Consider the following 25,320-nt stretch of genomic DNA (forward strand, 5'->3'; position numbering starts at 1 on the left):
AACACCAGGGGTTCCACGTGTTTAACACCAGGTGTTCCACGTGTTTAACACCAGGGGGTTCCACGTGTTTAACACCAGGGGGTTCCACGTGTTTAACACCAGGGGTTCCACGTGTTTAACACCAGGTGTTCCACGTGTTTAACACCGGGGGGTTCCACGTGTTTAACACCAGGGGGTTCCACGTGTTTAACAGCCGAGGGTTCCACGTGTTTAACACCAGGTGTTCCACGTGTTTAACACCCGGGGGGTTCCACGTGTTTAACACCAGGTGTTCCACGTGTTTAACACCAGGGGTTCCACGTGTTTAACACCAGGTGTTCCACGTGTTTAACACCAGGGGGTTCCACGTGTTTAACACCAGGGGGTTCCACGTGTTTAACACCAGGGGTTCCACGTGTTTAACACCCGGGGGGTTCCACGTGTTTAACACCAGGTGTTCCACGTGTTTAACACCAGGGGTTCCACGTGTTTAACACCAGGGGGTTCCACGTGTTTAACACCAGGTGTTCCACGTGTTTAACACCAGGGGTTCCACGTGTTTAACACCAGGGGGTTCCACGTGTTTAACACCAGGTGTTCCACGTGTTTAACACCAGGGGGTTCCACGTGTTTAACACCGGGGGGTTCCACGTGTTTAACACCAGGGGTTCCACGTGTTTCACACCCGGGGGGTTCCACGTGTTTAACACCTGGTGTTCCACGTGTTTAACACCAGGTGTTCCACGTGTTTAACACCAGGGGGTTCCACGTGTTTAACACCAGGTGTTCCACGTGTTTAACACCAGGGGTTCCACGTGTTTAACACCAGGGGGTTCCACGTGTTTAACACCAGGTGTTCCACGTGTTTAACACCAGGGGTTCCACGTGTTTAACACCAGGTGTTCCACGTGTTTAACACCTGGTGTTCCACGTGTTTAACACCAGGTGTTCCACGTGTTTAACACCAGGGGTTCCACGTGTTTAACACCAGGGGGTTCCACGTGTTTAACACCGGGGGTTCCACGTGTTTAACACCGGGGGGTTCCACGTGTTTAACACCAGGGGTTCCACGTGTTTAACACCCGGGGGGTTCCACGTGTTTAACACCAGGGGTTCCACGTGTTTAACACCAGGGGTTCCACGTGTTTAACACCAGGTGTTCCACGTGTTTAACACCAGGGGGTTCCACGTGTTTAACACCGGGGGGTTCCACGTGTTTAACACCAGGTGTTCCACGTGTTTAACACCCGGGGGGTTCCACGTGTTTAACACCAGGGGTTCCACGTGTTTAACACCAGGGGTGCCACGTGTTTAACACCAGGTGTTCCACGTGTTTAACACCAGGGGTTCCACGTGTTTAACACCAGGGGGTTCCACGTGTTTAACACCAGGAGGTTCCACGTGTTTAACACCAGGGGGTTCCACGTGTTTAACACCAGGGGTTCCACGTGTTTAACACCCGGGGTTCCACGTGTTTAACACCGGGGGGTTCCACGTGTTTAACACCAGGTGTTCCACGTGTTTAACACCGGGGGGTTCCACGTGTTTAACACCAGGTGTTCCACGTGTTTAACACCGGGGGGTTCCACGTGTTTAACACCCGGGGGTTCCACGTGTTTAACACCGGGGGGTTCCACGTGTTTAACACCCGGGGGTTCCACGTGTTTAACACCGGGGGGTTCCACGTGTTTAACACCGGGGGGTTCCACGTGTTTAACACCCGGGGTTCCACGTGTTTAACACCGGGGGGTTCCACGTGTTTAACACCGGGGGGTTCCACGTGTTTAACACCGGGGGGTTCCACGTGTTTAACACCGGGGGGTTCCACGTGTTTAACACCAGGTGTTCCACGTGTTTAATAGCAGGGCCTCCAGATGTTTCCACAAGTCATAAAGCTTTGTCTTTTCAAAGAAAATGTAAACATTTGCTTTAAACTCCACCTTAAACGTTGAAGTATTGAGATAGGGGCTCTTTATAAGGGCCTGTAATTTTATCTGCTATTCGTCTAGCTCCTTTCTGAGGAAAGAAACTGGGTTTAAAATGTGTTTTTATGTGGATTTTCCCACCAGTCCAAGCACTAAAATATCTAAGTGTATATGAATGTATAAAACAGGAAGCATCAAACCCTAAAAGCCGTCTGTGGTGGAGTCTCCGGTCACATGAACACTCGGCTGACATGGACCAAATGAGAGGAAATTAACTGCACTGCTGAGACCGTAGAAGATATTCATCATTTTTGATTTATTGCTTATCTTAGAGTTGTTTTTTCCTCCAGAGGGTGGAAACAGGAGGTCTGAAATAAGGCGGCTTTCTGAGGCTGTAAAAACACTCTGGTATGAAGGCTGGTCTGTCATCACTGCTGAGCAAACAGACTGAATGTGAAGAAGTTTGAGACTGAAGTTACAGTGAAGAAGAGATTTGTGTGAAGGAGACACACCTTTACCTGTTTCAGAGTAAAGTGCTGAGTCAGCAGACCTCTGTTTGTTTTCCAGGCCGAGCGACCGAGCTCTTACTGGGAAAAGCTGCTCCTCACCCGCCTCCAACAGCAGAACAGCTGTTCTTCCTCCATTAAAACATTTTGTGCTACAAAAAAATACAGAAAAACACTAAAAAATAGAAATATGAAATAATCCAGAAAGAATTGCTCTGCTTAAAGCTTTGCGTTCTGGTTCAGGTACTGAACTGAAATGAACTGCATCAGTGAATGAAACCGCTTCAGATTTTAAAAGCAGTGGGTTTTAACCCTTTAAACCCGGGGGGTCTCAAAGTCAGTTTACCTGGGGGCCACTGGAGGCAGATATGTTCAGAAGTCATTTCATCACATGGCTTCTCACACCACTGCTATGCTGATGATACCCAGCTCTATCTGTCATTCCCACCTGACGACCTCACGCTCTCAGCTGAATCTCAGACCGTCTCTCTGACACATCAACAGGGATGAAAGCCCATCACCTCCAACCTAACCTCCCAAAAACTGAGCTGCTGGTCTTCCAGCCAAACCAACCGTACACCACAGCATCTGCATCCAAACTGAATCCCTACCTCTGGCTACAAACTTGGGTGTCATGATTGTCCCCTCTGACAGAGCCTGACTGGTGGTTTTTCTTCTATGTAGCTTAATGTTAGCTTTGATGTTAGCTGTAATGTTATATCCTTTGGATAAAAGCGTCTGCTAAAGTCATGTGATCAGATCTGTGGACTGCTTAAAAACTCAGCTTTTTAAACTTTGGTTTTGATGTTTCAGGCTTTTGTTGTGAAGCTCTTTGTGGATCCCATTCTACCCGCTCTCCTTCGCCCCCTGCCGGCCACGTGGAGCCTCCCCAGAACATAAAATCTCACGTGAATTCTTTCTTCATCACAAACTTTGAACCCACACAGGAAATCACCTCCTTTCTGTCAGCAAGGATGCTCCAGTGTTTCCTAAAGGAGACATCAAAGGAAGCACTGAGCCTACTTTCCTCAGCAGCTCTCAGACTGGACCGGAACCTCAGCAGGACCGGCTTCTGATGGTCAGAACACTGACTCTATTTGATTCGTTTTTCATATTTTAAGCAGAAATGTTTGATCTGTCCCTTTATTTTCGGTTTAATTCCTTTGGATAGTTTCATGGGACCTTCTAAAACAGTCCAGAACTTCGGTTCTGTTCGGACTGGAAACTCTTACTCCATTTGTAGAGTTTGATGACGTGTTCAGAACCTCAGATTTCACTCCTCTGACGTCACGTGCAGAAAGCAGAATTTTAACTGGACTTCCTGCTGAGTCTGTGAGTTTGGACTCTCCTGTTCTGACTTTTGGAGGTTCTGTTAGTTTCTGGTGATGCATGCATTCCTGCGCGCATGCTGGCGCGCGCACAGAGGGTGAGGGAGGCGGACGCTCCTCCTCCGGGGCGGAGGTCTGAAATCTCGGAGAAGAAAAGTTTTGCTCGCAGTTTCTCCTCCTGTACCGATCCTCTGCGGCATCATGTCTGGCGTCGCGTCGACTTTAGCCAAGAAGCGGGCCCTGGCCGCCGGGTTCGGCACCAACGCCAACGCGGTTCGTTACCTGAATCAAAACTTTGAGGTCCTGCGCGCGCAGTGCCGAGCCTCCGGCCAGCTTTTCTGCGACCCGACCTTCCCGGCCGCGCCCGAATCTCTGGGCTTCAACGAGCTGGGTCCCAGCTCCTACAAGGTCCGCGGAGTCACCTGGAAGAGGCCCACGGTAAGAACCGAGCCCGGACCGGGGCGGGTGGGGTGGGAGGGGCGGTCCATGGACATCTCTGACAGATGTTCCAGCTGTGACAGGGACCGGTTCTAAGGAGAGTTCAGGGCCTACAGGCCGCCTGGTTCTGCTCAGTGAGGAGGTGGGTCGGAACAGATGGCAGCATGATGATTGGCCCTCATAAAGAGATGTTTATATTCAACCAGGAAGCTGGATAAATGACACCTGATGACTGCTTCCTGTTTATCTTTTACAAATGAATTTAAATAAACTGATCGTTTCTGGTCCCGTGCTTCAGGAACTCGTCTCAAACCCGGAGTTCATCGTGGGCGGAGCCTCCAGAACCGACATCTGTCAGGGAGCTCTGGGTGAGTGTTTCCCAGCTGTCCCTGAACGCAGCACCTGCAGCAGACAGGTTGTTCAGGTGAGCCTGTCTGCGCGGGTGGAGGTCAGAGGTCATTGAAGTCAATAAAAGGGTTCTTTTCATGTAGCTGAAGCCCTGTTTGTAGAGATGGCAGAACCAGAACCAGACGAGGTTCTGAGAGGAACTCCGAGGTCCAGAAGGAGCATCAGCCTGTAGGACTGAGTTTAAACAGCTGCTGCAGGCCCAGAAGTCTCTGAAGGCAGCACCAGGGACTGGATCTGATTCAGGCAGCTGGTGGGGGTCCATGAGGAGGGGGGGTCATGTGACCTGTTTGATCGATAGAACAGCAGACGCTCCGCCGCGTTCTGGACCATCTGTAGCGGGTTCTGTACCCGCAGCTGGTGTCAGATGAGTCGGACGCAACCATGTTTACTGATGTTGGAAAGAAACACAAAGACAGTGATGATGGTCTGGTTGATCAATAGTTCAGGCTGCAGCTTCCACGCAGGATGCAGACAGCGGCCGTGTTTAAAACCGACACGTGGTCAGGCGTGTTTCTGCGTTCCTGACGCTTCAGAGGGGCTTAGATGGAGGTGGCCTGCCGTCTGAAAAGGAGGCCCAGTACCCAGCCGTGGGGCACTCCTGCAGAGAGGAGACGGGAGGTTTCCCTTCATGACTCATTCAACTCTAAGATACTGTTTAAACTGAGGGTCATTTTAAAATAACACACTCTTTCAGCAGGTATGATAATCAGAAACGGCTTTATTGGACAGGTTTAACCCCCAACCCCAGGAGGACTCCGGTTAGCTTTTGGCTCCCTGAACAAACTCAAAGAATAAAGAACAAACCAAGCTCTAATATTTACAAGCTACTTTAGTGCAAAAACACTATGATATGTGAGAAATAATGAATATGTTTAAAGGAGCATTTGCATTAGATAGAGGATATGGCTTAATAACAGAAAGTATTTGCATGATTACAGCGTGAATAAATGTGTTATTCAGTTATTACCTGCTCCTCTGTCAGAGTACAGATAATAATGATGGAAACATATTCATGATCCAGCAGAGTTTTACATGCTGAAGCCCTGTGGGGTTTCAGAACAGTTTAAACAGTCTGAACCAGGAACGGTTTCCATGGTGACGGCGTGTCGTCAGGGACACGCACCAGCTCGTTCCCACAGGTATGTGCTGGTTTTTGAGGGTTTTCTGGTTAAAGGAGCAGGTAAAAAGCACATAAAAGCAGCTGAACCTGGATCAGCTGTGATTAGAGGGCGCTGCCTGCTGAGCCCTGATTGGCTGGCAGCAGCACAGGAAGAGGCTTGCCAGCTATTGTTAGCGGGTGAGAGACATTAGGTGTAACATCAGAGTGGGGGGAGCGCGGTGTGAAGAACACACGCGTGTGTTTGTGCCTCTGTGAGGACCTGCCAGCCCGTCCCCACATGCCTGGGCCCGGCGGCGGTCCTCACCCCCCCGCACTGTGGTGGCTGAGTCATATTCGTGCCGCCTCTAAACCACAGTGGATCTCTGACTTGCTGCTTGTGTAACTGCTCTCAGAAGATCTGTTTCCACACACAGAAACTTAATGTTCATACTGCAACAAGTTGAAGTCAGGAATTTGGGCGTAATGAGGCTAACCAACGTCTCTGAGGCTGCTTCCCATCCACTGCGGCTCCGGCACAAACAGGATGAAACACTCTCTGCAGTTATTCCTCCCAGTTAAAACAGCTGATTTCCCCTCTGGTTAGAGAAACTTGTGGTTTTGTGCCGTTTCCTGCTCAGACTGTTCATGACTAATCTGAGAGTTTGTGCTGTTGTGTCCAATCATTGATGAAGTTCCACATATTTCCCTTTCTGTGTATCTATGGAAATGTGAGAACAAAAACTACTCATAATCTTTGGCGGTATTTTATTAATCTTTCATGAATACACAAGTGAAAATACACCAAAACGCATGTTTGCATAGTAAGCCATAAGGCTGACTTTATTCATAACACTGGACTATGAGGCTAACTTCAGTCAGAAAGCTTCACTTTCTGTTTCCCATCAGCAACAGAAAGTGTTATACTAAAAGCTGCCGTCGTCACCATGGCAACGGTCGCTGAGACTCATGGGAACTGTCGTGTAAACTGACGCAACAAACCAATGAAATTAACACCAATGTCAATGAAGACATTAAAAGCACATAAATGGATCATCAAAACCAGAGCTGTAAAAGAGGTGGTGCAGCAGGAAAGATGCTGAAATGCTTTCATTCTAAAGTCGTTCTGAGCAGCACGAAAACAAATGATTCGGTCATTGCAGGGAGCACGAAGTAGACAGTTTAGTGACAGCTTCACGAACTGCCGTGAGACTTTGGTTCTAAACACACGTTCATTCGCCTGAAAAAAACCCAGCAATAAAGTTTCAATATTGTGTAAAAATCCCTTCCCCCTGTTCCTGGGAGCATATACTGAATATATGACTTCTAAGGAGTTCCTGCTGCTCCTTTCTGAAAGTTGAACATTATTGTTCCCACATTACTTTGTTAGCTGAAGCTTTCTAGCTGAACGGTTCCGTTACCGTTACATTATCGGCATGTTTCTGATAAAGATGGAGGTCTCCAGGTCCAACTGTTTAATGAGGTTAATATTTCCAAAATGTTTAAACGCAGTAATTAACGGTTCACATGCATTACTGCGAGTTACGCTGTGCACATCTCCGGCTTGGTCCATCACTGCTGATGAGAAAGCATTGTTTGCTAGCATCTGCTGCTAGGTTACAGCTAACTGCTAACTTCCAGCTAACTGCTAACTCACAGCTAACTGCTAACTAACTAACTGCTAACTCACAGCTAACTGCTAACTAACTAACTGTTAACTTACAGCTAACTGCTAACTCACAGCTAACTGCTAACTAACTAACTGTTAACTCACAGCTAACTGCTAACTAACTAACTGTTAACTTACAGCTAACTGCTAACTTACAGCTACCTGCTAACTAACTAACTGCTAACTCACAGCTAACTGCTAACTCACAGCTAACTGCTAACTAACTAACTGTTAACTCACAGCTAACTGCTAACTAACTAACTGTTAACTTACAGCTAACTGCTAACTAACTAACTGCTAACTCACAGCTAACTGCTAACTAACTAACTGTTAACTCACAGCTAACTGCTAACTAACTAACTGCTAACTTACAGCTACCTGCTAACTAACTAACTGCTAACTCACAGCTAACTGCTAACTCACAGCTAACTGCTAACTAACTAACTGTTAACTCACAGCTAACTGCTAACTAACTAACTGCTAACTCACAGCTAACTGCTAACTAACTAACTGTTAACTTACAGCTAACTGCTAACTCACAGCTAACTGTTAACTCACAGCTAACTGCTAACTAACTAACTGTTAACTTACAGCTAACTGCTAACTTACAGCTACCTGCTAACTAACTAACTGCTAACTCACAGCTAACTGCTAACTAACTAACTGTTAACTTACAGCTAACTGCTAACTAACTAACTGTTAACTCACAGCTAACTGCTAACTTACAGCTAACTGCTAACTTACAGCTAACTGCTAACCTGCTTTCCCTCTGGGATCAGTAACTATCTGTATCTACAGAGCTGGAGTGTTTCTGACTGCAGGAACAGCTTCATTGTGTCTGTGTTTCTGCATTAAATCAGCAGCTGTCCAGATGTTGATGACAGGTAACTTACTGACATCAAACAGGAAGTGAGCAGGGTGTTCTGTGGGACAGAATAACTCTTCCTGGTGTGGCTCTAAACACTGAAGAGAAAATAGAAACACAAAAACTATAATCTTACCACCCCTCTGTGTAAACACAGGACAATAAATCTAATCTAATTATTATCCAACTCTTCAGTAACTCTTAAAGGAAGAAGCAGAGTGACTCATCAGCTCCTCCCTCAGCTGAGTCATGTCACATAACTCATCTTTCAGAGGTTGGAAGTGGGTGGGTGAGCAGAGTTTTCAGCTGCTACTGAAGTTTGATCACAAACTTTTGCTATGATGTCATAAGCTGAGTTCGGCCGGTTTGTATGAAAGAAGCAAACATCCATGATGGATGGATGTTGGATGGATGGATGGATGATGGATGGATGATGGATGGATGGATGGATGGATGGATGATGGATGGATGATGGATGGATGATGGATGGATGATGGATGGATGGATGGATGATGGATGGATGGATGATGGATGGATGGATGGATGGATGATGGATGGATGGATGATGGATGGATGGATGATGGATGGATGATGGATGGATGGATGGATGATGGATGGATGGATGATGGATGGATGGATGATGGATGGATGATGGATGGATGATGGATGATGGATGGATGGATGGATGGATGGATGATGGATGGATGATGGATGGATGGATGATGGATGGATGATGGATGGATGATGGATGGATGATGGATGGATGATGGATGGATGGATGGATGATGGATGGATGGATGGATGATGGATGGATGGATGATGGATGGATGATGGATGGATGATGGATGGATGGATGGATGATGGATGGATGGATGATGGATGGATGGATGATGGATGATGGATGATGGATGGATGATGGATGGATGGATGGATGGATGGATGGATGGATGATGGATGGATGATGGATGGATGGATGGATGGATGGATGGATGGATGGATGGATGGATGATGGATGGATGGATGGATGATGGATGGATGATGGATGGATGGATGATGGATGGATGGATGGATGGATGATGGATGGATGGATGATGGATGGATGGATGGATGGATGATGGATGGATGGATGATGGATGGATGGATGATGGATGGATGATGGATGGATGGATGATGGATGGATGGATGGATGGATGATGGATGGATGGATGATGGATGGATGGATGGATGGATGATGGATGGATGATGGATGGATGATGGATGGATGGATGGATGATGGATGGATGGATGGATGATGGATGGATGGATGATGGATGGATGATGGATGGATGATGGATGGATGGATGGATGATGGATGGATGGATGATGGATGGATGGATGATGGATGATGGATGATGGATGGATGATGGATGGATGGATGGATGGATGGATGGATGGATGATGGATGGATGATGGATGGATGGATGGATGGATGGATGGATGGATGGATGGATGGATGATGGATGGATGGATGGATGATGGATGGATGATGGATGGATGGATGATGGATGGATGGATGGATGGATGATGGATGGATGGATGATGGATGGATGGATGGATGGATGATGGATGGATGGATGATGGATGGATGGATGATGGATGGATGATGGATGGATGGATGATGGATGGATGGATGGATGGATGATGGATGGATGGATGATGGATGGATGGATGGATGGATGATGGATGGATGGATGATGGATGGATGGATGATGGATGGATGATGGATGGATGGATGGATGGATGATGGATGGATGGATGGATGATGGATGATGGATGATGGATGGATGGATGGATGGATGATGGATGGATGGATGGATGATGGATGGATGGATGATGGATGGATGGATGATGGATGATGGATGGATGGATGATGGATGGATGGATGATGGATGGATGATGGATGGATGGATGATGGATGGATGATGGATGGATGATGGATGGATGATGGATGGATGATGGATGGATGGATGGATGATGGATGGATGATGGATGGATGGATGGATGGATGATGGATGGATGATGGATGGATGGATGGATGGATGATGGATGGATGATGGATGGATGGATGATGGATGGATGATGGATGGATGATGGATGGATGATGGATGGATGGATGGATGATGGATGGATGGATGGATGATGGATGGATGGATGGATGGATGATGGATGGATGGATGGATGATGGATGGATGATGGATGGATGGATGATGGATGGATGATGGATGGATGATGGATGGATGATGGATGGATGGATGGATGATGGATGGATGGATGATGGATGGATGGATGGATGATGGATGGATGATGGATGGATGGATGATGGATGGATGATGGATGGATGATGGATGGATGGATGGATGATGGATGGATGATGGATGGATGGATGGATGGATGATGGATGGATGGATGGATGGATGATGGATGGATGGATGATGGATGGATGATGGATGGATGATGGATGGATGGATGATGGATGGATGATGGATGGATGATGGATGGATGGATGGATGGATGGATGATGGATGGATGATGGATGGATGGATGATGGATGGATGATGGATGGATGATGGATGGATGGATGATGGATGGATGGATGGATGATGGATGGATGGATGGATGATGGATGGATGGATGGATGATGGATGGATGGATGGATGGATGATTGATGGATGGATGGATGGATGATGGATGGATGATGGATGGATGATTGATGGATGGATGGATGGATGATTGATGGATGGATGGATGGATGATGGATGGATGGATGATGGATGGATGGATGGATGATGGATGGATGGATGGATGATGGATGGATGGATGGATGGATGATGGATGGATGGATGGATGATGGATGGATGATGGATGGATGGATGGATGGATGATGGATGATGGATGGATGGATGGATGGATGATGGATGATGGATGGATGGATGGATGGATGGATGATGGATGGATGGATGGATGATGGATGGATGATGGATGGATGGATGGATGATGGATGGATGGATGATGGATGGATGGATGATGGATGGATGGATGGATGATGGATGGATGGATGATGGATGGATGATGGATGATGGATGGATGATGGATGGATGGATGATGGATGGATGGATGGATGATGGATGGATGGATGATGGATGGATGGATGATGGATGGATGGATGGATGATGGATGGATGGATGATGGATGGATGGATGGATGATGGATGGATGGATGATGGATGGATGGATGATGGATGATGGATGGATGGATGGATGGATGGATGATGGATGATGGATGGATGGATGATGGATGGATGGATGGATGGATGGATGATGGATGGATGGATGGATGATGGATGGATGGATGGATGATGGATGGATGGATGATGGATGGATGATGGATGGATGGATGGATGGATGATGGATGGATGATGGATGGATGATGGATGGATGGATGGATGGATGATGGATGATGGATGGATGGATGATGGATGGATGGATGATGGATGGATGATGGATGGATGGATGATGGATGGATGGATGGATGGATGATGGATGGATGGATGGATGATGGATGGATGGATGATGGATGATGGATGGATGGATGGATGGATGGATGGATGGATGATGGATGATGGATGGATGGATGATGGATGGATGGATGATGCCACATTACAGCTCCATAGTAGAATGTGTACTATGTGCCATAGAAGAACAATGGGGGAGTAGGTTGATCATTAATTTATTGTTAGAAATGTTGTTCTAAGTCTTTTAACTGACTGCCTGCAGTCCCCTGCTCGGCCTCTGGGGGCAGCTGTGAGCAGCCAGGACTGTCTGTTTCACTGTTACTGTTTCCTGTCTCCAGGTGACTGCTGGCTGTTGGCGGCCATCGCTTCTCTGACCTTGAACGAATACGTGATGGCCAGAGTTGTTCCCACCGACCAGGGCTTTAGTGACGACTACGCCGGGATTTTCCACTTCCAGGTAACAGGTGTTCTGCATCAGTCAGGTGGCCCAGGTGCTGCTTCGCTGACATGCTGCAGCTGGAGAGGTCGCCATGGTTCCCTGCAGACGGGTGAGGGGGCCCAAACTGGACCCCTGTGGACCCCTGATGGGACCAGACAGAACTCTGTTAATGATGCAGAACCAGAACCCTTCAGAATGTCTTGATGTTTGAGGTGACCACAGTCTGGCTGTGTTCTGTCTGTCCTCAGTTCTGGCAGTTCGGGGAGTGGGTCGACGTGGTGATCGATGACCGGCTGCCGGTCAAAGACGGAGAGCTGCTGTTCGTCCACTCGGCCGAGGGGCGGGAGTTCTGGAGCGCCCTGCTGGAGAAGGCCTACGCCAAGTAAGAGCGTCCAGGTGCTGGCAAACCGCCGCAGGCGGAGCACAGATGGTTCACTGAGTTATTTGGTTCTGATCCATCAGACTGACTCGTTGTGTCCGGGCTGTAACTGAGTCAGAGCTTAAGTTCTGACCCAGATCTGAGGTTCTGACCCAGAGCTGAAGTTCTGACCCGGATCTGAAGTTCTGACCCAGATCTGAGGTTCTGACCCGGAGCTGAAGTTCTGACCCAGAGCTGAGGTTCTGACCCGGAGCTGAAGTTCTGACCCGGAGCTGAAGTTCTGACCCAGAGCTGAAGTTCTGACCCGGAGCTGAGGTTCTGACCCAGAGCTGAGGTTCTGACCCAGAACCATCGTGGTTGGGACACAGATGCGGGACATCTGGCGCTCGGCTGTTTGGAGTCATGTTGAACTTCTTCCAGGCGCCATTTTCATGCTGAAAAGAAGTAGTTTTTTTACTTGGTGCCGGATCTGAGGGAGTCGCAGCGTCAGAACCAGAACCAGAACCAGGGCGGTGCCTTGGTGGCGTCACAGATCTGATGTGTTGCGCTCTGTCTGCAGGGTGAACGGCTGCTACGAGGCGCTGTCCGGCGGCTCCACCACCGAGGGCTTCGAGGATTTTACCGGAGGCATCGCTGAGAACTACGACCTGAAGCAACCGCCCTCCAACCTGTTTCAGATCATCAAGAAGGCGCTGGAAGCCGGCGCGCTGCTGGGCTGCTCCATCGACGTGAGTCCGCCGTGGTCCAACGTGGTCCGCCGTGGTCCACCGTGGTCCAACGTGGTCCAACGTGGTCCACCGTGGTCCAACGTGGTCCAACGTGGTCCGCCGTGGTCCAACGTGGTCCACCGTGGTCCGCCGTGGTCCAACGTGGTCCAACGTGGTCCACCGTGGTCCAACGTGGTCCAACGTGGTCCGCCGTGGTCCAACGTGGTCCAACGTGGTCCACCGTGGTCCACCGTGGTCCGCCGTGGTCCAACGTGGTCCAACGTGGTCCGCCGTGGTCCAACGTGGTCCACCGTGGTCCGCCGTGGTCCACCGTGGTCCGTTGTGGTCCACCGTGGTCCGCCGTGGTCCGCCGTGGTCCAACGTGGTCCACCGTGGTCCGCCGTGGTCCGTTGTGGTCCACCGTGGTCCAACGTGGTCCAACGTGGTCCGCCGTGGTCCAACGTGGTCCGTTGTGGTCCACCGTGGTCCGCCGTGGTCCGCCGTGGTCCAACGTGGTCCACCGTGGTCCGCCGTGGTCCGTTGTGGTCCACCGTGGTCCGCCGTGGTCCGCCGTGGTCCACCGTGGTCCGTTGTGGTCCAACGTGGTCCGCCGTGGTCCAACGTGGTCCACTGTGGTCCGCCGTGGTCCAACGTGGTCCACTGTGGTCCGCCGTTGTCCACCGTGGTCCGCCGTGGTCCGCCGTGGTCGTCCTTCCCGCTGACATCATCATTTCACCATGAATTACTGGTTTCAGGAAGGTTGAAGTTTGTTTGGCTTGGGATGAGGAGTTGTTTTCGTGCTCCTGCAGATCACCAGCGCTGCAGACTCTGAGGCCGTGACTCGGCAGAAGCTAGTGAAAGGCCACGCCTACTCGCTGACCGGCGCCGTGGAGGTAAAATCGGCTCCTGGAAATGACACGAGGTGAAAAGATGACAGGATGAAACTGTGTTCTGCTTGCAGGTGAGCTACCGCGGCCGCCGGGAGAAGCTGGTGAGGATGAGGAACCCCTGGGGCCAGGTGGAGTGGACCGGAGCGTGGAGCGACGGGTAATCGCTCGCCACGCTAACGCACTAACGAAAGGACCCTCCGTACTTTCACAGCTGCGTCATTTTGACGGCGTTTTCTGATGGTCTGGTTGCAGGTCGTCTGAGTGGAGCCAGGTGCAGGGAGACTGTCCTCATGGCAACGCCGAGGACGGCGAGTTCTGGTACTTACATCAGCAGCAGTAACACAAACGTGGCGGCTGGAAGCAGCGTGAGAGCTTGTGTCTGTCCTGTCTCTGCAGGATGTCCTTCAGCGACTTCCTCCGGCACTACTCACGGATCGAGGTGTGCACTCTGACCCCCGACACCATCGGAGACGACTCGGTCAAACACTGGAGCGTCAGCAAGTTCGACGGCACGTGGCGGAGGGGCTCCACAGCCGGGGGCTGCCGGAACCATCCCTGTTAGTACTGAGCCCACCTGGCCGAGGCCGGCCGCTCGGGGGGAGTGGCACCAGGTTTCCTCACGTCAGCTTTCTCTTTGCAGACACATTCTGGACCAACCCTCAGTTCGTCATCAAGCTGGATGAGGAGGATGACGACCCCGATGATGGCGAGGTGGGCTGCAGCTTTGTGGTTGGTCTGATCCAGAAGAACCGCAGGAAGCTGCGCAAACAGGGGGAGGACATGCACACCGTCGGCTTCGCCATCTACGAGGTCTGAGAGGTTCCGAAGAGGTTCAGATTCTCTAAGGAATCCACGTTGAACTCATGATCTGCTTATCCTCTGTTTGGTTTCAGGTGCCTCAGCAGGTGAGTCCAGAAGCTTCAGAACCGCATGTTCGTCTGACAGAAAGGAGGGGCTGAGCAGTGATGCCATGAACCCTAAAGTCTGTATTTGTGTTTCCCATGAAGTGATCGTTTCATATTTACTGAAAAATCACTCAAATCACTTCAGAGGTACAGCCCGATTCCCTGCAATACAGTCGTAATCAAATCCAATTCGTTGAATTCCAAATTCGAGTCCAGTTCATACAGTGACAATTAAAAAAAAGTAGCCGAGTTCAGGAAACCAGCAGGTTGCACCGAAGCTTCTGTTTGATCCAGTCTGTGGGACGGCCCAATAATAAGGAATTACAGCAGTTCAGTCCTGAAGGAACAGATGCATGGAGCAGTTTCTCTGCTCTGAGACAGGATGGTCCTGATTTATTATGAAGGTGAAAGAAGGCAGAAACCTGTTTTATATGAGAGTCAGAGGACAGATCCTGGTCAGAAATAACTCCAAGGTTCCTCCCTGTAGGACCAGAAGCCAAGGAAACACCATCCAGAGTAACTATATAACCAGACAGTTTCTCCCTGAAGCGCTCAGGTCAGGAGTTCAGAAGCAGAAGGTTCTGGTCACCTGACTGGATAAGTCCAGTCCTGATGTGCTGTTTCCCTGCAGTTTCAGGGGCAGAGGGAGGTGCACCTGGACAAGAACTTCTTTCTGACCCACGCTCAAACGGCGAAGTCGGAGACCTTCATCAACTTGCGTGAGGTCAGCTCCCGCTTCAAGCTGCCGCCCGGCGAGTACCTGGTCGTCCCGTCCACCTTCGAGCCGCACCTGAACGGAGACTTCTGCATCCGAGTGTTCTCCGAGAAGCAGACGGAGACCATGTAAGAGCTGCTGGTTCTGCTCCGTGATCGGTCCTGAGCTGGTTCTGGTTCAGGGAGGCCTCTGTCCTGTGGGAGGGGAAAACACTGATATTTGTGACTCTTTGTACCATCAGGCCCTGTGACGACCCGGTCAGCGCAGAGCTCGATGAGGTGAGTAAAGGCTTCCTTCACTCAGAAACCTCTCATGAACAGTTACTGCACACCAGGTCCTCTGGCGGGTTATCGTTCTTACTTTTAAGGAATGACAAAATGATAAAAGCTTGGAATGAAGGGATGTGACAACACACTCATCCAGGAAAGTAAACTGGTGTTTTATGTGATTCAACAAAGGAATCTAAAATCTTCCTTTCTTTACAGAAAGCTGAATAGTTCTTGACTTGAGTAACAAAGAAAAGCTGGAGTTTTAAAAACTAAGACTGGCTTGTGTAGCTGGAAACTTTCAGGTTTCTCTTGAGGAAAATCAACGTTCTCAGGCCGAAGCTGAGATCTGAGGTTACTGCGGTGGCAAAGACCCCTGGGGCCAGGCGGCTGGTGTGGTGCGGTCAGGTAAAACTTCTCTTCGGTGGAGTCCTCCACAGGCAGCAAGCTCTGCTCAGTCCTGTGCTGCCAGGGCACTGTTGGGTTCTTCAAAGCTTTGAGAAGGTCCAAGCTGTCCGGTGTGTTGATTTCACCGGTGTTCTGACGGACTTCTGGGCTGAGCAGCATCGTTCCAGCAGGTCCAGCAGGTCCAGCAGGTCCAGCAGGTCCAGCAGGTCCAGCAGGTCCAGCAGGTCCAGCGCTAACGTCCGCCCTCAGCTTGCGTTCATTGATGTCCGGGCCGAGCCGTACTTTTAGCCTCGCAGCCAACGCAGCAGTGGCTGTCGGGTCCTGTGGAAGAAGCTCACAACCCGCCGGATGCGACCCAGCAGGCCTAACCCTAACCCGGCGCCACTCAAACCAGCTACATTTAAAGCGTGCGGCCGCCGCTCCGCCTCCTCCAGCACTCCAGCCCCAGCGTGTGACCCCAGAAGAGGTCTGAAGCACAAAGCCAGCCCCCCCACCCCTCCACCTCAGCTCGTACCTGCTGGTCGTTCTGGGACGCTGCAGGAAGTGCTGTTGTGACGGCTTGTATTCGTGTTTATGGGGCGTCCAAAATGCCGCCGTGCATCTCTATTTCAGAGCCGCCGTGTCTTCATGTCTTAACCCTCGTTCTGTCTGACGTTGACCAAATGAATCACCAACCAGTGACTTTTTTAAAGAAGAAGAACGTGTCCTGCTTCCCTGGCATTCACGGTTAATGCTTTCCGTCAGCCGGGGAATCGCCACACATTCGTACCGATCTCGCCGCTCGTTCTCACTGCCGTCGTGCTGTTTGTGTCCAGGAGATGGTGTCGGATGAGGAGGTGGACTCCGGATTCAGGAACCTGTTCTGTAAACTCGCTGGAGACGTAAGTTTGCGTTCATGCAGCCACACCTGCCAGGATTCACCTGTGGCCCCCACTGAGCCTGTGCCCTGTGTTTCAGGACATGGAGATCTCTGCCGTGGAGCTGAAGACCATCATGAACAAGATTGTTGCCAAACGTGAGCTGCGGCGCCGACAGGTTGAGCAGGAACTGCAGCAGCTGCAGGTTTGACCTCCTGTCGTCTCTCTTTTCACAGGAACTGACATTAAAACGGACGGATTCAGCACGGACACCTGCAGGGTCATGGTCAACCTGATGGACGTATCCTTTCACACGAGAACCCTGCCTGAACTCTGAGAAACCGCCACACATAGATTATACCTGCTCAGGTGTGTCCTATCTGCCCTGACCCTAACCCAAGGTGACTTCTTCTGTCCTTTTTAACAAGCTGACACAATTTTCTTCAGATATGAGAGACAGGCTTTGGTCAAAGACAGTTAACGTAGCTGAGAGGTCGCTGTTCCGCTGATCAAGCAGAGCAGAAAGTTTCTCTCCGACAAAACTGTGGAACTACATCAGTTTGAACTGGATTCAAGGAGCTAACAGAGGTTCAGCAGGGCGCTGGGGATAGTTTCTGTATGTTGGCTGAGGTTTATGTACGTTAATGTTCAGTAATTTAATGCAGTAACACAGACGTAATGAAGCTGTTCCTGCAGTCAGACCAGAAACACTCCAGCTCTATATGTAGATACAGAAGAAATAAATCAGTAAATAAACCATGAGGAGTTATTTCTGCATTAGGTAAGCTGTTAGCGTTAGCTGCTAGCGTTAGCTGCTGCTAAAGGAAGAAATAAATCAGTAAATAAACCATGAGGAGTTATCTCTCAGATGCTTCCATTTCCCTGCTCTGAAGTTCAGGCTCTGAGAGCTGGAACTGATCCTCTTTGTGGCTCAGTTCCTTCAGTCCAGCGTTGAACTGGACCAAGTTGTTAAAACAGTGGGATGAAAAGTGTCTGCTGCACATTCACAGTCTTTAGCTAACTCTGCTGGAACATTAGCCTCAGATATAGTTTATCCACTGGGCTCTTATATCCTCTGAGGCTGCTGCTGGATGGAAGATGCATGCTCCTCAGTGCAGCTGACAGCAGAACATTTCCACCAGAAGCTGGCTTCATCCGTCCAGCAGGGGGGCTGTGAGTGGGCGGGGCTTAGCAGAGGAGGCGGAGCCAACTTAAGGAGTGACGTACTTTAGAAATGAAAATCAGAACGGCTCAAACAAAGGGGAACTAAATAAATACCAGGGTTGTGTTTCTGGGGAGTTTTACACCTGCTGGTGACCTCAGACGCCCTGATATATGCTCCCAGGAGCAGGAAGAAGGAGTTTTACAGAATATGTCACCTTTAAAATAACCATGAGGATGGAATCGTGTTAAAGTGGTGCTGCTGTGTGCTCAGCAGCAGCCTCACCAGACATTCACCTGTCAGTGATCTTTAACGTGCAGCAGGACAGCGGCAACGGGAAGCTGGGCCTCGGGGAGTTCGCCACGCTGTGGAAGAAGGTGCAGAGATACCTGGTGAGATGTGACCTTTGATCTGTGAGCTAACCTGCTGGATTGGTCCATGGAGTTCTACAGGTGTGTTTTTGTGTTCAGTCGATCTATAAGAAGAACGACTCTGATGACTCGGGGACGATGAGCACACCAGAGATGAGGGTCGCCTTCAAGGACGCAGGTCAGTTTGGTTTCTTCTTCTTCTGCTGGACAGACTCTGAGGGTGTGCTTGATTTAACCATCTGAGGAAGTCCTCGTTACGTGTGTTGCTGGATGGAATCTGGCTCTTTGGAGCTCTGTAATGTGTTTCCTGTTTGCTGCTCCGAGGGCGTTTCCTTAAATCGCTCTTTCTTAATGTGCTTTGGTGCCTCAGGCTGTGATCAGCTCTGCTTTGGCTGAAGTTTCTCTGTTCCGTACATTCTGAGGAAGCAGCGCTGCGTCATGTGACCACAGAACAAACGATGCCACTGCTCTCTGTCACATGACCTGACTTACATGGTTTGAAGGGGAAGCGACAGTATGGAGACGAACCGCTGCTGGACACAAACCACATGATTTAGCCTCATTCACATTTTCTGATGTTCTTACTCAACAAACCTGTCTGTTAGCATGATGTTACCTGAGTCTATTTCAACTTCATCTCCGGGCAGAATGATGAAACATATTTGATGTTTCTCTATCTAAACTCTGCTGCTCTGCACACAAAGCTGGGGATACTCTACCTTCCCACAGGCTGTGAACACTGCGTTTTGGAGATGAAACGACCAAAAGGTCCTGAAATGACTTAAACATGCTTCAGAGGTAGGTTGATGATGAGGCTGTACATTGATTGAATGAAAATTTTAAAAAACACTCCAGCGCCGGCCGCAGCTCTGCACAGTTCCAGGAGGATTACCCTAAAAACGGCTGATGAGCCAGCTAATCCTCTCAGTCTCTGAACACACGCTCTCCTCCAATATCACCATTTATAAAGACTTCCACCAAAGCAGCCATTGTTTTTAATGGTATCACTGCAGCACTCTGCATGCTTTTATATCCACTCTGTAACTGCAGACACATGGGAGTGCTAACTGTTCAGTGTTAGCTGTTCAGCGTTAGCTGTTCAGCGTTAGCTGTTCAGTGCTAACTGTTCAGCGTTAGCTGTTCAGCGTTAACTGTTCAGTGTTAACTGTTCAGTGCTAACTGTTCAGCGTTAGCTGTTCAGTGCTAACTGTTCAGTGTTAGCTGTTCAGCGTTAACTGTTCAGTGTTAACTGTTCAGTGTTAACTGTTCAGTGCTAACTGTTCAGTGTTAACTGTTCAGTGCTAACTGTTCAGTGTTAGCTGTTCAGTGCTAACTGTTCAGTGCTAACTGTTCAGTGCTAACTGTTCAGTGCTAACTGTTCAGTGTTAACTGTTCAGCGTTAGCTGTTCAGTGCTAACTGTTCAGCGTTAGCTGTTCAGTGTTAGCTGTTCAGTGCTAACTGTTCAGTGCTAACTGTTCAGTGCTAACTGTTCAGTGCTAACTGTTCAGTGTTAACTGTTCAGCGTTAGCTGTTCAGTGTTAACTGTTCAGTGTTAGCTGTTCAGTGTCTCAGATTATCGCACATCACTCAGTCTGAGGCCCCTGGTTATTCAACATGTTTGTAGTAACCAGGAACAAACACTCCAAAATGAACACGTCTTTTTTGGAGAATTCTTCCTGTTTTGATCTGAGTGTTGTCAGTGGAAGCAGCCGACCGTGTGTTCAGGGTGAGTCACGGTCCTTTTCCTGTGACTCACTGCTGAAGACTTCAGTTTTTACAAAGAAACAAGAGGAAGTAACTAACAGGAGCTGCTCTCCTTTGTCCCTGCCTCTGAACGATGGACAAACTTTACTGTGCCAATATGAAAATGCTGTGTGCCTGAACATCAGCCCTGCTCATTAACCCTCTCCTTCTTCTTCTTCTTCTTCTTCTTCTGCAGTGTTTCGTGTCTGTCTCAGTACTAAAATGCTGTTTTTCGCTTCCCTCTCTGCTGCTGTCTGGACTTTACTGTCAGTGAAGTGATGGTACGTCAAAGTCTTTGGTAGCTCTCTTTGCGTTGTTAGCTCTGTTAACAAAGGAGCTAACATATTACCTACAGTTATTGGTCCCAGCTAAGGCAATATGATAGTTTCATTTTAAAAACAGCCATGTGGTTAGTGTAGCTTAGCTTAGCATGAGTTACATCTTTCCAGTTCATGTGATCCATGTGGAGCCATTTCATAACTTAAGGGTGTCGGGATGCTTTAGTTCTGTTTAGTGCAACATTCACACATTGTGAAGCAGAACAATGCATTCACGTGCTCTTTTTACATATTTATAAAGATATGTGTGGTTTTCTTTTATAAATCCCAGTTATTATTAGATTGTAGAGCCTGGATTCCACTGCCATCTCTAGCAGTTGGATGCAGACGCTCCACTAATGAATCATTTTCTTATGAAAACACTGTTTGCACCACGGCTAAATAGATGCGGTACGGAAACCTGCTGTTATGAAGAGTCATTTGGCGTGTTACGGACACCCTGCCCTGTACTTTTGCCCAAACCACACAGTCATTCTGAAGATATGTAATGCATGGCTGTGTATTTATTCACATCCATCCGTCCATCATCTTCCTCTTATCTGAGGTCGGGTCACAGAGGCAACAGGTCCAGGAGGGAGGGTCCAACTCTCCCCCCAGCCCCCCTGTCCAGCTCCTCCTGGGAGAACCCGAGGCGTTCCCAGATACTTACTCCCTGCAGTGAGTTCTGGGTCTGCCCCGGGCCTCCTCCCAATTGGACATGCCTGAAAAACCTCCAAAAGGAGGCGACCAGAAGAAGCCAACAGAACCCGGAGGTTCAGAACCAGACGCCCTCCTCGGCCCGACTGCACCTCCTGTCCCTGAAAACCCGAACAGGACCGGATGGGGGGGGCAGCCCTGCTGGACTTTGGTTATTCAGGGACTGGATGGGTCATAAAAGCTACTCCAGTTTCACTAGTTTCCACAGCAGCAGGTGAAAAGAGGCACATGTTTGAACCCTTATCAGGTTAAGGGTATCACTCATTTACCTGCAGAGTAAAGTTTGGTCGTTTCTGTGGGACCGTTAGCAGACATCCTCGGGACCTTTTATGCTTTGTGTGAAGAAGCCCATTAGCTGCCCTCAGTAACTCCTGTTGCCATCTTCATGCAGGTTTTACCCTCAACAACACCATCTACCAGCAGCTGGTGGCGCGATACTCCGACCCCGACATGACCATCGACTTCGACAACTTCGTGGGCTGCCTGATGAGGCTGGAGATGATGTTCAGTGAGTCGGCACCTTCTGGAGCTACTGAGCAGAAAATGGGGCTAACTGAATTTACTGTCATCATACGGCCCTGTTTGCACAAAAAATGATCAGTTTGACAACAATTCCACAGCTGGGAAATGTTAATATTGAATGAAAATATGCTTATTTGGAACATTAAAATGATGTGAGCTGGAGTAGCAAATTATTTAATGATCTGGTTGAGATGAAGATTCTCGGCTAAAATCACAACATCTGCAGTGTTATCAGGCCAATGATCTGTTTTCCTCCTCAGGGATCTTTAAGAAACTGGACCCTCACGAGGGCGGATCAATCGAGCTCGACTTCACTCAGGTGAGAACAAAAACACTCACAGCAGTTTGTCAGCAGAGTGTGATGTCATCAGAGTGTGATGTCATCAGAGTGTGATGTCAGAGACTGACGCTCAATATGTTTGTGTTCCTGCAGTGGTTAAACTTCGCCATGATCTGACCCGCAACGTCAGCCATTCTGCAGCACGCCATCTTATCATTTACAGCCAGTGCTTCTCTTCCTGACAATACTCGTGTTTTATCCTCCAAATTACCCAACTGACTGTCATCTAAAGTCATTAAATATACTCAAAAAACCTCTGATCCTTGTGTGTGAATTATAATATTGAAATATATATTATTATATATTGAAAAGACCAAATGGTTTTCAGCGTAGGTTAGCATAAAGACTGAAATAAGAGAGAAACTGTTCGCGTTGGTTAGCATAAAGACTGAAATAAGAGAGAAACTGTTAGCGTTGGTTAGCATAAAGACTGAAATAAGAGAGAAACTGTTAGCGTTGGTTAGCATAAAGACTGAAATAAGAGAGAAACTGTTAGCGTTGGTTAGCATAAAGACTGAAATAAGAGGGAAAATGTTAGCGTTGGTTAGCATAAAGACTGAAATAAGAGAGAAACTGTTAGCGTTGGTTAGCATAAAGACTGAAATAAGAGAGAAATTGTTAGCGTTGGTTAGCATAAAGACTGAAATAAGAGAGAAACTGTTAGCGTTGGTTAGCATAAAGACTGAAATAAGAGAGAAACTGTTAGCGTTGGTTAGCATAAAGACTGAAATAAGAGAGAAACTGTTAGCGTTGGTTAGCATAAAGACTGAAATAAGAGAGAAACTGTTAGCGTTGGTTAGCATAAAGACTGAAATAAGAGAGAAACTGTTAGCGTTGGTTAGCATAAAGACTGAAATAAGAGGGAAAATGTTAGCGTTGGTTAGCATAAAGACTGAAATAAGAGAGAAACTGTTAGCGTTGGTTAGCATAAAGACTGAAATAAGAGAGAAAATGTTAGCGTTGGTTAGCATAAAGACTGAAATAAGAGGGAAAATGTTAGCGTTGGTTAGCATAAAGACTGAAATAAGAGGGAAACTGTTAGCGTAGGTTAGCATAAAGACTGAAATAAGAGGGAAACTGTTAGCGTTGGTTAGCATAAAGACTGAAATAAGAGGGAAACTGTTAGCGTAGGTTAGCATAAAGACTGAAATAAGAGAACCTGTTAGCGTTGGTTAGCATAAAGACTGAAATAAGAGAGAACCTGTTAGCGTTGGTTAGCATAAAGACTGAAATAAGAGAGAAACTGTTAGCGTTGGTTAGCATAAAGACTGAAATAAGAGAGAAACTGTTAGCGTTGGTTAGCATAAAGACTGAAATAAGAGGGAAAATGTTAGAGTAGGTTAGCATATAGACTGAAATAAGAGGGAAACTGTTAGCGTAGGTTAGCATAAAGACTGAAATAAGAGGGAAAATGTTAGAGTAGGTTAGCATATAGACTGAAATAAGAGGGAAAATGTTAGAGTAGGTTAGCATATAGACTGAAATAAGAGGGAAAATGTTAGCGTAGGTTAGCATAAAGACTGAAATAAGAGGGAAACTGTTAGCGTAGGTTAGCATAAAGACTGAAATAAGAGGGAAACTGTTAGCGTAGGTTAGCATAAAGACTGAAATAAGAGGGAAACTGTTAGCGTTGGTTAGCATAAAGACTGAAATAAGAGAGAACCTGTTCGCCCAACTTTATATCTTATCTTAGCTTAGCATAAATGATGGAAGCGGAGGGAAATAGTTAACATAGCTTAGCTCAAACACTGGAAGCCAAAGGAAAGTTTTAGGCCTGCGTAGCACAAATGTGTTTCACAATCTGTACAATAAACAACATCCTCAACTAGCACTGACAGGTTCCTGCTGTATGTCCTCAAATGAAAACTCAGAAGCAAGTCGATACACTTATTTTCAGACATCAGCTTTTTTTGTGCATAACTTTAAATTTGTGAAATAATCCAGAATGAAATAGCTGTAATGTTGATTTATGTCTGTTGACATGAGCAACAACTCTGTCTGGTATGTGTCAAAGATAAGCTCAGAACATCAGCTACAAACAGGAAGTGTTTGCTTGAGCATCCTGGATCTGATTACATCACAATACGCCTTAAATGTCCTATCAGGTAAATTATCTATGAAACAATTTCAACATCTCTGATTAGAAACCTCATTTGTTGCTCTGGACCAATGAAAAACCACCAAATAAAAGTACATTTCATCTATTTATTTAGTCTTTTCCTCATTTTTATTTTTGTGTTTATTCTGAGTTTGTTTTTGATGCTTCTTTTAAAATCTGTTGATTTAAACGGAACAAACAGGGTCCGTTTCACAAGGCAGGTTTAGTGAAAACTCTGAGTTTATTTACCCTGAAAAGAGGGAAACTGAGTTTATTTACCCTGAAATGAGGGAAACTGAGTTTATTTACCCTGAAATGAGGGAAACTGAGTTTATTTACCCTGAAATGAGGGAAACTGAGTTTATTTACCCTGAAATGAGGGAAACTGAGTTTATTTACCCTGAAATGAGGGAAACTGAGTTTATTTACCCTGAAATGAGGGAAACTCTGATTTTATTTACCCTGAAATGAGGGAAACTGAATTTATTTACCCTGAAATGAGGGAAACTGAGTTTATTTACCCTGAAATGAGGGAAACTCTGAGTTTATTTACCCTGAAATGAGGGAAACTGAATTTATTTACCCTGAAATGAGGGAAACTGAGTTTATTTACCCTGAAATGAGGGAAACTGAATTTATTTACCCTGAAATGAGGGAAACTGAATTTATTTACCCTGAAATGAGGGAAACTCTGAGTTTATTTACCCTGAAATGAGGGA

At 47.7% G+C, this 25,320-nt stretch overlaps 1 protein-coding gene across 2 annotated transcripts in view; it reads left to right on the top strand.

Moving 5' to 3' along the window:
- The first annotated feature begins 3,830 nt into the window (after positions 1–3,830).
- Positions 3,831–25,320, top strand: part of LOC140305247 (calpain-1 catalytic subunit-like) — a 53,358-nt gene continuing 31,868 nt past the window's right edge. Inside the window, exons 1-21 of one of the 2 annotated variants that reach the window (XM_072384013.1) lie at positions 3,852–4,176; positions 4,475–4,544; positions 12,103–12,221; positions 12,452–12,585; positions 13,142–13,310; positions 14,099–14,182; positions 14,251–14,336; positions 14,432–14,497; positions 14,576–14,736; positions 14,820–14,989; positions 15,073–15,084; positions 15,716–15,927; positions 16,041–16,077; positions 17,289–17,354; positions 17,431–17,488; positions 17,567–17,631; positions 18,816–18,884; positions 18,963–19,041; positions 22,033–22,149; positions 22,424–22,482; positions 22,597–22,761. In XM_072384013.1, coding sequence (XP_072240114.1) covers positions 3,940–4,176; positions 4,475–4,544; positions 12,103–12,221; positions 12,452–12,585; positions 13,142–13,310; positions 14,099–14,182; positions 14,251–14,336; positions 14,432–14,497; positions 14,576–14,736; positions 14,820–14,989; positions 15,073–15,084; positions 15,716–15,927; positions 16,041–16,077; positions 17,289–17,354; positions 17,431–17,488; positions 17,567–17,631; positions 18,816–18,884; positions 18,963–19,041; positions 22,033–22,149; positions 22,424–22,482; positions 22,597–22,620 — 2,094 coding nt within the window. In that variant the 5' untranslated portion in view covers positions 3,852–3,939 and the 3' untranslated portion in view covers positions 22,621–22,761. Of the gene's footprint in view, positions 4,177–4,474; positions 4,545–12,102; positions 12,222–12,451; positions 12,586–13,141; positions 13,311–14,098; positions 14,183–14,250; positions 14,337–14,431; positions 14,498–14,575; positions 14,737–14,819; positions 14,990–15,072; positions 15,085–15,715; positions 15,928–16,040; positions 16,078–17,288; positions 17,355–17,430; positions 17,489–17,566; positions 17,632–18,815; positions 18,885–18,962; positions 19,042–22,032; positions 22,150–22,423; positions 22,483–22,596; positions 22,762–25,320 lie in introns of those variants that run through there. The other variant, XM_072384012.1, reaches the window with a different exon arrangement.

This window comes from Leuresthes tenuis, unplaced genomic scaffold, assembly GCF_036924035.1.
Source record: "Leuresthes tenuis unplaced genomic scaffold, fLeuTen1.0.hap1 SCAF_4, whole genome shotgun sequence".
NCBI lineage: Eukaryota > Metazoa > Chordata > Actinopteri > Atheriniformes > Atherinopsidae > Leuresthes > Leuresthes tenuis.